The sequence below is a fragment of the Mya arenaria genome, chromosome 14 (genome assembly GCF_026914265.1).
Source record: "Mya arenaria isolate MELC-2E11 chromosome 14, ASM2691426v1".
Taxonomy (NCBI): Eukaryota; Metazoa; Mollusca; class Bivalvia; order Myida; family Myidae; genus Mya; species Mya arenaria.
The window spans coordinates 62,527,348-62,539,598 of record NC_069135.1 but is presented as its reverse complement, the minus strand read 5'-3'; the positions used below and the strand labels follow the sequence as shown (position 1 = coordinate 62,539,598).

General features: G+C 35.3%; 1 protein-coding gene across 1 annotated transcript; it reads left to right on the top strand.

Moving 5' to 3' along the window:
* The first annotated feature begins 8,095 nt into the window (after nucleotides 1-8,095).
* LOC128215842 (uncharacterized) lies at nucleotides 8,096-10,642 on the top strand. The gene is made up of 4 exons (XM_052922455.1): nucleotides 8,096-8,530; nucleotides 8,977-9,207; nucleotides 9,425-9,878; nucleotides 10,130-10,642. Exons 1-4 carry the CDS (start codon nucleotides 8,239-8,241, stop codon nucleotides 10,131-10,133), a joined length of 981 nt encoding a protein of 326 aa, XP_052778415.1. The 5' UTR covers nucleotides 8,096-8,238; the 3' UTR covers nucleotides 10,134-10,642.
* The last annotated feature ends 1,609 nt before the right edge of the window (nucleotides 10,643-12,251 follow it).

Here is a 12,251-nt window from a genome sequence, read left to right as displayed (position 1 = left end):
TTTCAACATGCTTTTTCTATAAGATTGACAAACTAGCGCCCTATGATGTATTATTTAAAAGTTTGCAAGAAAATCTAGAAATGCGTTGCTACTGTGTCAACACACAGCATTCTAGTCTTTAAATTATAGAAAACGAGAGCTATCACAAATGTGATAAATATCCCCAGTGGTAACTTGAACACTTGTTGAGCGAGTGAAATGTCACAATAATTAAAGATGTACCATTTCTTATGCTGACCAACATTACACTGAGCTATTAAAGATGTGATAAATATTCCAAGATACCACCTTAACACTTGTAAGAGCGAATGAACTGTCACACAAATTGCTGATGTACGATTTCTCACGCTTACCAACATTACTAGGAGCTATCACAGGTGTAAGGAATACCTCCAGACGCCGCTTGAAACTTGCTTAAGCGAGTGAACTGACATACAAGTTGAAAATGTACAATTTCCTACGATGACCAACGCAAATATGAGCTATATAAGATGTGATAAATCACCCTAGATGCCGATTTAACACTTGTAAGAGCAAGTGAAATGTCACATTAATTGAAGATGTAGGATTTCCTATGCTGACAACATTACTTTGGACTGTTCAAGATGTGATCAATATCCCCAGACGCGCCTTGCACACTTGTTAGAGCGAGTGAAATGTCACAATAATTTCACTTGTAGTTTCCTATGCTGACAATATTACATTGAGCTATTAAAGAAGTGATAAATATCTACAGATACCACTTGAACACTTGCTAGAGCGAGTGACATGTTAGATAAATTGCAGACGAATAATTTCCTATGCTGTCTAACATTCCTTTGAAATTACATGATGATGGGTGCAATATTCATGCTTACCAACATTCCTATGAAGTTTCATGACAATTGGTGCAATACTCCTTTATAACCAATATTGGTAAGTTTCAGGAGTATGGGTGCGAATCTTTTGAAGCTTCATGCGATACAATATTTTTCATGGACGCGACGATGTGACATGATGTGACGAACGCAATTCCTACACTGCGTACTCTATGTATATAAATGTGTTCGTTTATAACAACAAATAAAAAGGTCAATCTAAACAATGCCCCTTCGCATTGCAAACTAAAGCATATACAGCGTATTCTATGTATATTTAACTTCCTTGGGTTGTAACAAACCAACAGTCAATCTAAACTATGTCATATCTCTTTATCAATTAAAGCACATATGGAAAGTTGCTATGACAAAGAAGGTTGTGCACTATAACGCACCGTTTCTAAGAATTGTTATCAATTACTTATTCATCTATAAGAATGCAACATCGCCATTTGATATCATTAAGGCTCACCTGGCTTCTTTGATGCATGAGACTGAGTTGTGACAGGTTCTTTGATGATAAAAATTGAATAAAAACGTATGTGTTGTAATTAGCATATGAACCATAGCGATAGACAAATATGATTGATTGTTGGTTCCTCAAAAACAAAATAGGAATCAGACGATCAATAATGATTCCTGCAGTATTCTATCACAAAAAAGGTTATACGCCATATTGAAACACTTAAGTCGATGCAAAACAATTGATGTAAACATTATTCAATGAAGTTATTTTTGTTTAATCTTGTAAAACAATATTCGAGCTCCTACAATCGTAACGTATCTTACTACTTGATTTAGAAAGCATATACATGTACGATAAAAATTTAAAAAGTCTTTTAGACGAATAGGAATCAACCAATTCGTTGCGTATTGCTTAACTGTGTTCCAAACTACCGACAATTTGTCAACAACGATGTATTTGTGGAATACATTCTTCATGATTATATGGTGCAGAAGTGGAAGTGCCCAAATACGGTGTGGTCCTTGATGTTATGTCATGTAGGTAGTGTGTTTTAATTATAGGCGTTAGGCGTTTGAGTGAACAGATCGAAATTTATATGATAATTTTATACGAAAAATCATTGTAGTAATTTGAATATGATCGAATGTTTGGGTCGCCATTTAGCATTATTCAAGCTGATTGTTTTGTAAATGAGTATTATCTTGTGTAAGCAAATTTTATTTGCTACCTAAATTTATTTTATCAAAGAATACGATTTCTGGAAGAACAGGTAAACTATTTTAACTCAAAATTTATTTATATGATTTTTAAATGTTATATATGATCAAAGTTATTGTATATTCCCATGTATGTATAAGTCAACGTCCGAGTGCTACTAGGAACTCAATTCAACAAATGGATTACAAGTGTTTTTGTTAATTAAGCGACATCGAGTCCTATTATTTTTGAAACGCAATAGTTTTTATATGCGATGAATGTTAATTCCACGCTATAATGTCAAAACAATCATTACATGGAACATGTTCAAATCAATTTAACTTTATCTTGATAACTTAATTCTTCGAACAAAGGCAAAACATGTCTCGGATACTTGAAATGCTGGAGAGGTCTTTGTTATGGGAGTATAAAGGTAAAAACTTAAAAGGAAACGTTGCAAGCATCACATGATCTAACCACATCGATATCATACAATACCTAATCAATCTACTTAACTTCATTTTAATTAACATATAATCATCTGTCAATTAAACTGATTCTCAGCAAAAACATTTGTCAAATTTAACATGCATTAAATTACACTAAAACAGAAATAAACTTATCTTACTGAATATTAATAATTGTCAGGTTGCTATTCAACTGTGGGCTTGTACAGGTTTATCAAACTGGTCATTTATATTGTAACATTGCTTTGAACGGGCGGGCTTGTACTGGTTTATCACACTGATTTTTCATATGTTCACGATACCTTACAAACGACGGGCTTCTACATGTTTATTATACGGACATTTCATAAGGTCCATTAATACTGCACCGGGTCCATTGATACTTGATATACCTGTACCAATTAAAAGAAGCACCGCTAGGTGACAAATTTGTCTGAAACAAAAACAAGTACATTTAGATAACATTTTGATCGTTTGTCATATCAAGTGTCACAAGAGTGTGAAGGCTGACATAAACAAACATAATACAACACGAATGATTGGATGGTACTACTAGATTCGTCGGGTTATGGTTAATAAAAGTGTTCCCGACCATCCCCTAGTGAATCAATATTAAAGTACAGTACAACTCACAAACAAAAGTATTAGCTGTGTATGAGGATTCCCTGAACTACATAATTGTACATCACAACATATTCAACGTCAAAACGCGGCATTACCTCGTGGTAAAGGTAGTATTTAACGGAACAATTCCATATTCGCTAATCGAATCAAAATGAGCAACGATTTTCATGCATCTAAATTTTACTCAAATACAGTTAATGTTCATGATAGTTAAAACAATCTTCCAGTCAAGTATATGTCAAAGATGGCCTAACATATAAAATAAAAAAATAAAAAATGTACATTTATAACACCAATTTGACTATATATTGTAATGATTCAACTCTTTGTACACGACGTGTATTTTTTTGTTTTTAAGTAAAAAAAGTTGTTCGATGATGATCGATTATGGATTATCAAAAACGATTTCGCCGATTTTCGCTTTCAATCAAAAATATTTCGATTATATTCGATATTCGCGCCATCACTAAGTAAAGGCATGTAAAAAGTTTGTCTTTCATTTTGAAGGTCAAAAAATGGACGTAAGCGTCTAAATGCTGATACTTCACTTTGATAATTATGCAATGACAACGTTAATCTATTAGTGGCTCATTTGACAATCTGACACCCATGAAGTCAAACGTGCAAAACTAGTCATCTTTATACGAAGACAATTTATCGAATTCCACATTAATTCAAAGGTCGAAATATTAAAAAGGATATGAGCTGCATTGCACTCAAACCATTTCCCCATGACATCAATTAAGGAAGATGGAAATGCAAACATAAAATTTCCATTCACTTAAAATTGAATGAATGTTACACAAATTTTGTTAGATTAAGAACAAGACAAGAACGTATCAAATTCATACATTCTGATATAAACTGTTCTTGGATTTATAGGTACATACAGGCCTATTTTAAGAAATGTCTGTACCCACTGTATATTGCAATGGTGCCAGAAAACTTGTGTTTGTTCATTGACTAACTGCCAATTAGGGATGTTTCCAAAAATGGGCCGCACCGCACATGCTTTGACAGATCAAAAAATAAAAAAAATGTAAATATCAATTGATCTGAGATCTGATCGATCTGATCGATGATAACAGACACCTAAATGTAATACCCATAACTGTACAAATTTCCGGGTGTTTTCATGTGTTTCGGGTTGGGGCGTGGTCACTAAAAAAGACATTGGGCTACTTACAGCAAATGATTGCTTTGGTTTATAAATATCTGGTCAGTACCCTTTAATTTTTTTGCTATAAACCCGGAGGCGGGAACCCCATTGTGAACGCTATGTTTTGAATGTTTCAATGTGTAAACTCCAATGTAAAAGATATGTGTTGAACCACAGTGTAAGTATATGTTTGAGTGTTTCAAGTTGGATGCTTTAGTGTAAGAGCTATGTGTTAAGTGTAAGCGCTGTGTTTTAAGTGTTAGTGTTGCGTGTTAAGTGACTCAAGGCGTGAACGCCGGTATCAGCGCTTCGTATTGAGTGCCAAGGCGGAAACCCCCGTGTAAGTGCGGGGTGTTAAGAGTTTCAAGGCCCCCAGTGTCAGCGATGTGTGTTGATAACGCTACGTGTTTAAAGCTTAATGTCGGAAACCATTGTGTTTAACACTGCGTGTTTATTGTTGTAATGTGCAAACCCCACTGTTAGCGGTGTGTGATGTTAACGCTCCGTGTTGTGAGTTGAAAGGTGGAAACCCCTGTATAATCAGAGTGTGTTGTAAACGATGTGTGTTTAGTGTTTTAAGGCGCGAACACTAGTGTATACCTTGTGTTTTGAGTGTTCAAAGGTGGATAACCCAGTGTTAACGGTGTGTGTTGAGTGTTTGAAGGCGATAATCCCAGTCTAAACCCCTTTGAAAACTCTATGTGTTGTGTGCTTTAAGGTGGCAACTGGAATGTAACAATGTGCAGGGTTTGGTGGTTGAATTTTTGGCCATATCATTTGATGTATATTATGTTATTTTTGTTATTGTGCATTGAAGCAAGACAATGAATCGTTACCTTCTAGCCTTGCACATAAAGTTTGCATTGAAATAGTATGGTGTAATATAATGTGGTCGACCTATGTTTGTTTCGCAAGGTGTCATAAGACAAGAAAAATACAAAATCTAAAGATCACGGAGGAATTTCGTAAAACCAATGAAATTACATTTCAAAATCGTTTTCACCCAATTATCTTTCCCCGCATTTTGCAAGCAAAACGGAACAACTAGTTGAAACGGAAAATTATTAAATTCAACATGACATTTTTAAATAATCACCTTGTTTGAATATTTTATTAACCATTTGTAAGTGTGCAATACAACTAAAACAATATAACAATTACTACCACAGAAAAGGATACAACTGGCGTCTATGCATACAGTAAATTAGCTCCATTTAACATCCCTGAATCGAATTAAATTCAACTGCATTATAGGAAATCTTAATTAAATAGAATGGAAGTCTAAAAGCAAAAAGAAACAGGAAGAAATTTGTCACGACATAGGTTCGTTTTATTTGTTTTGTCTTCACATAGTAAACATATTTATACTTATGAAGGCCACTTATCAGCGTCTAAGCTGAGGCGCGGTAAAGACCTTAATGAAAGTACAATAAATCATCCTAACACCGAAAACTTTCACGTTATGTTTTACAAATTGTCAATACAATAGCATTGACCTTAGGCTTGGTGTTCACACAATTGGGGTATTTCTACACAAACCCTAAACATTTTTACAAGGAAATGACTTGCAAATTCGCGTTGCTACATTAACAATATTACTACAATCAAATCGCATGAACTCAACACATAATCCGTCATCGCCACTTTACTTAACAAAGGCAGGGAATGGTCTGTGGTTTCTTAAAATATCAAACCATGATTCAATTTTGTTTAGCTACAAAAGTATTGGCAATAGTTTGTCATATGAAAATTATAGACAATTGTGCAAAATTACATTTCTTTGACTGTCGTTGTCATAACCAAAATGATAAACATGTGGTTATTTTTTTTAGCAATTGCAAATTATATTTTGTAAAAACATTTACGCAGTTTATCTATATTTTTACAGTCATTGTTCCGATTATTAACCATATTTTATCAGCATCCATTACTTACGAAAATCAAATATAGATATTTTTTGTTTAATCTTTCAACAGCAAACATTTCTATACTTGCGAAGGCCACATTATCAGCTTCTCAGCTAAGCGGTGGTGTCCTCAATGAAAGTATGATAAACCATCCTAACACCGGAGACTTTCATTTTCCGTTGTATAAATTGTCACTACTATTATATTGACCTTAAGCATGATGTTCAAACTATTGAGGTCAAGTTTTCCTACACAAACCCTAAGCATTTTTACAAGGAAATGACTTGCAAATTTGCGTTGCCACATGAACCATTAATTCACATGAGCTAGACACCTTAGCCGCCTTAGACACTTAACTTTAGAAGGTGAATGTTTTGTGGTTTCTCGAAATATCAAATCATGATTCAAATGGTTTTATCTCCAAAGTATTGGCAATAGTTTGTCGTATTGGAACCGCATGGTGATTTAAGACATTTTTCGAAAGAACCCTTCTCTGACTGTCGTTGTGTTTACCATGACGATTAACATGCATTTAATTTTGTTGGTAAATAAATAACGTGTTAGATTTAAATTATTTGCGCATTTTATTAATATTTCTTACATTCACTGGTACGATAACTAATCACATTGTATCACCTCACACTGCTGTCAGATATCATAATCTTCGTAATTTAATTATGCATTGTTTAACATAGAAATGATGTAACTGTACGTTTTTATACTCATGCCTCGATTCGTGTGGAATGTATTGCTAATGCTCCATAATGACGTTTACGCCCGGTAATAGCTCGCTATTCAGAGGTTATCTTTATAGGGTTGGAATTTTAACTTCGCCTTTGATTTCCGCTATTTGTTTCTCACGTGATACACAATTTCCTACAAGGTCTAATGCTTATATCAAAACGATTCAACGTGATTTCTGTTTTATTCTTGCGTATGTCTACTGTTAGAAATACCTCTAAAAATAAATTAAGCTGGAAAATTAAGTAGGTGTTTTTAATGTGTATGTATTTAAGCTTATATTCCCTAAATATCAGGAAACCATTAGCAGATAAATAATGTATAAACAACAGAAAAAATATACAAACATCGGAAAAGAACTATACAATAATATATTATTTCTACACAAACATCGGAGAAGGACAAAATAAACATCAGAAAATGTTTTTCAAAGTATTAAAAAAATGTCTATACAAACAAGAACAATACAAGACTTCGCATAAACACCCTGACAATGACATATATTCAGTCAAATAGTGGCTTCATATGTATTTAATCAGAATCGATTCTTCGAAAAGTCATATTTCGCAATTTCGTATTTCTTGTTTACGAAAGAAATGGGAGGTAAGATTTGTGAAATATGAAATCGTCTTTTCAAAACAGTCGATATTATCTCCTTATCGTTTATTTGTTCGTCTTTAAATGTAAAACTGATATTTTAAAAAAAAGATACAATACAATACAAAGTGTATGATCGGGTGATGCTCATCTACCTTCAAACCGTCTCTTTATAAGGCAAAAATTACAACTGTACAAAACCACGACGGCGTTAAAGTATTAAACATTGAGCAACTAATTTAATTATTTAAAAAAAAATTTAAATATTTCTAGCCTCTCAATGAGCATGTCAACAATACGTTACAAATGACTTGAAACAAATAAGTGACACATTTTTACGATTACGACTTAATTATCATTATAATATAATAAACATTGTTGAAACACTAAGTTAACTGACAGGGCCACGAAAATTAAATTACAATTTCCTACTCAAGTTATGCGCCTACGTCATTAATTTAAGAGCGTGTGTTAACCGCGCCAGGAAGCCCCGCCGCCTAAAGGTTGTCGAAAATTTCTATATAAAGTCGCATCTTTAACATTCAAACCATTCTCTAACTACGCATTGACAAGGATTTTAATCGAAAATAAGCTTACTTTTACTAGGACTACATCCTTTTAACAAACAGTGTGTGAGAAAACGTTGATAGAAAACATAATTCAATTGTTCATTTTATTTCATACACGACTTCCAACTATAATACTCAAACCTTATAGCGAAACAATGATTGGATACACAACATCGTTGTATGCTTTGGTCGCCGCAACATTGGTCATTGCTGGCCACGACGAACACGTGCAATGCACCCCGGGTATATTTCAGATCATCGGAAAGGCCGACTGTACGGGCTTCTTCATGTGCGTGTTTGGGAAAAAAGTCGAGATGCCGCCTTGTCCTCCTAGATCGGTGTTCAGCTCCAGCGCAAACGTTTGTGTTCCCAAAGGTTCAATGTATGATGACTGCAAGAAAACAACAGAAGGAAGCGGTGGCCACATGCCCTTGCTGCCTGACCTAGGTAAGTTCTAGCGCTGGTGTTTGTATTGTCTGACATTGTATGATTTTCCTAAGTATGTGTTTTCAAAAAGCATGCCAAAGTGTACAATTGCTAAACATGTACATCAGTTTATATAGTAAATAATTTATATAGTCTTCATAAATAGAACACATAAAGCATTATTTATACTGAAGAGTGAATTTTATGTCGAAAAAAGTTAATACTTTAGTTTAAATAAATGAATACGAAAATAAAAACAGCAAATTAATTCCAATTAACATTTATTTTATGCAAATACCTCGGTTGAAAACTACTCTTGGCAAATAATGTATAGAAGAGTATATCATGCATCTTTAAAGATATTAATTATTATATGAAAAAATAAGGAAACAAGCTCAGTAGCCGAAAGTTTACACATAAATCCTGTTTTATGAATCAATTTGCTAAAAATTAGTTTTACTTTCCAGGGCCTCTTAGCCCAGAGGAACGATGCAACATGTTCGGAGGCGTGTTCCCACACCCCACGGAATGTCAAGCCTTCTACAATTGCAGTGTCCGTTACACACATGGGATTCCCAGGTTCTTCGAGCAACACCTTGTTGAATGTCCCTACCCACAGATGTTCAACACTGAGACCAAACAGTGTGGCCATTTTGAGAATGTAAAATGTGGTAGCAGGACAGAGTTCAAGGATGGATGTAAGTTGACCTATCAAACTTTGTTTGAAATATAGAAATCCAACAGCCAAAATGCATTGGTAATTACACTTTGAACACCAACATATATCATAAATTGATGCAACTCTAAATTTTCGGCACCTAGTAGATTCCAGAAGTTCTGGCCAGCACCCAATAATATTATTTATATAATACACCCTAACTCCTGAAAAATAGCTTGTATTTTGTTGTACTTCAGGCCAATACAGATCCAACCAGTGTCCCGTTGCCCACTGTAGACCCTGCAGTGTCGACCTTCCAAGCTGTGTGGGCAAACCTGACGGAATAAACGTTCATCCAGTAAAACTTTGGAGTCCATTCTACGCCGTATGCTACAAAGAACGCACGATCAAAGAGGAGAGATGCCAAGCTGACGAAAATGGCCGAACACAATTGTTCCATCCGGAAAAAAACGAATGCGTTTCATTAGATATGATTCCTCGAGAACACGGGGGAATGATGCCCGAGTGCGGTACAAAAGTAGACGGATTCCATCAGGATGAGTTTGGGCGATGTGACCGATACGTGCGTTGCCAGGGAGGAAAATATATTGGCACGGTGAAATGTGCGGTTGGCGAGGTGTTCGATGGCTCAAAAGGCGGCTGCGTTCCGCAAGAAAAAGCATGCGGACCCTGCGGAAGACTTGACCATTGGTGAGTGTCTTTTTACGTTTTGGTAACGATTTATAGTAGTAATTAAAATCTCAACGGACGTCTAAACGACTAAACACGATGCAATCCCACTGATTTAAACTATTAATGTACGAATGTGAAATGCTTCAAAGCTACAATATGTCATTACATTCATTTCAAACCTGTTGTATTGTTCTTGCATTTGAAATACATATTAATGCAAACTGTTAATCGTTAAGTTCTAACAAATAAATCAATCTATATATTTTCAGCTGAGAAACTTCTTTCACACTTTCCGAAAAAGAATATGAACATGGGCGAGGTGAAGAATCGCCAAGATGGATAAGACATGTTAAAGACAGCAAAGTGTTGCTCTGAGTTGATTTCGCTGTGTTTGCTCCACTACCAACTTTAAACATTTCAAAACCAACCAACTACTTTTGTGTGGGTTTTTTTGTATGCTATTAATGTTTTTTCAAACTCATGATGACTATTTATTGAGTTTCTGTACTTTATTGTATATTTATTTAATACATGTATGCACCTAGCATGTTCATTAAATTTACGTGTGTGTCGTTAGTTCTGTGACAAATATATTACAAACGAGTGTTAAATGTCAAAAACATAGTGCCATTGTACATGCAGCCCCCTACATGCTGCAACCCCTTTAATATTATGTTTAGCTAACTTATTAACCAACCTTGATTGTTTATAAACTCATTAGTACCTAATTTGCATTACATTGCTGAATGATGTAACATTGTATATAACTTAAAACAAAAGAAAGCCCGATTCTGATAAAGTTGTTTTGGTAATAGTACGATTATGTTTTAATCTTGAATTATGATCATTCATTAGTAAATAGATTTCATTATTTTATTTATGAATTTTGCCTTGTGATGTGCCTTTGAAATCCTTACATTTTGTTCAATAAAATGTAAAATATATGTGATTGTTATATCTTTATATACCTGTATTCCTCGCTAATTCATCTAACTCACCCTTATATAATAAATGGCTAGAACGCAGTGCAATTCTTTCTGTCCTTTAAAAAGTGTCCTGTTATTATATAAAACGCAACTTGTATTTAGAAAATTGAATCTTATTAATCTTCGTGCAAATATACATTTAAAAGCAGGCTTTTTAAAAATAACTAAAAATATCTTCGAAAAAAAAATGAAAGTGGATAAAAGTAAACCATGAATGCATTATACAGTCTAGATTTAAACTTATTCAACAAGCTGCACGGTGTTCGTCACAACGTCTGGAGTGTGTTACTGTATTCAGTTTTAATGTTCGTCCCCAGTGAATGGTGTTCCCGTTCGCAATGCCCGATGTGTGTTACTGTATTATGTTTTATTGTTCGTCCCCCAGTGTATGGTGTTCCCGGCCACAATGCCTAATGTGTGTTACTGTATTTTGTTTTAATGTTCATCCCCCAGTGTATGGTGTTCCCGTTCACAATGCCTAATGTGTAATACATTATTATGTTTTAATGTTCGTCCCCAAGTGCACGGTGTTCCCGTTCACAATGCCTGGTGTGTGTTACGGTATTATGTTTTAATGTTCGTCCCCCAGTGTATGGTGTTCCCGTTCACAATGCCTGGTGTGTGTTACTGTATCATGTTTTAATGTTCGTTCCCAAGTGCACGGTGTTCCCGTTCACAATGCCTGGTGTGTGTTACTGTATTATGTTTTAATGTTCGTCCCCAAGTGCACGGTGTTCCCGTTCACAATGCCTGGTGTGTGTTACTGTATCATGTTTTAATGTTCGTTCCCAAGTGCACGGTGTTCCCGTTCACAATGCCTGGTGTGTGTTACTGTATCATGTTTTAATGTTCGTTCCCAAGTGCACGGTGTTCCCGTTCACAATGCCTGGTGTGTGTTACTGTATCATGTTTTAATGTTCGTTCCCAAGTGCACGGTGTTCCCGTTCACAATGCCTGGTGTGTGTTACTGTATTATGTTTTAATGTTCGTTCCCAAGTGCACGGTGTTCCCGTTCACAATGCCTGGTGTGTGTTACTGTACCATGTTTTAATGTTCGTTCCCAAGTGCACGGTGTTCCCGTTCACAATGCCTGGTGTGTGTTACTGTATCATGTTTTAATGTTCGTTCCCAAGTGCACGGTGTTCCCGTTCACAATGCCTGGTGTGTGTTACTGTATTATGTTTTAATGTTCGTTCCCAAGTGCACGGTGTTCCCGTTCACAATGCCTGGTGTGTGTTACTGTTTCATGTTTTAATGTTCGTTCCCCAGTGTACGGTGTTCCCGTTCACAATGCCTGGTGTGTGTTACTGTATCATGTTTTAATGTTCGTTCCCAAGTGCACGGTGTTCCCATTCACAATGCCTGGTGTGTGTTACGGTATCATGTTTTAATGTTCGTTCCCCAG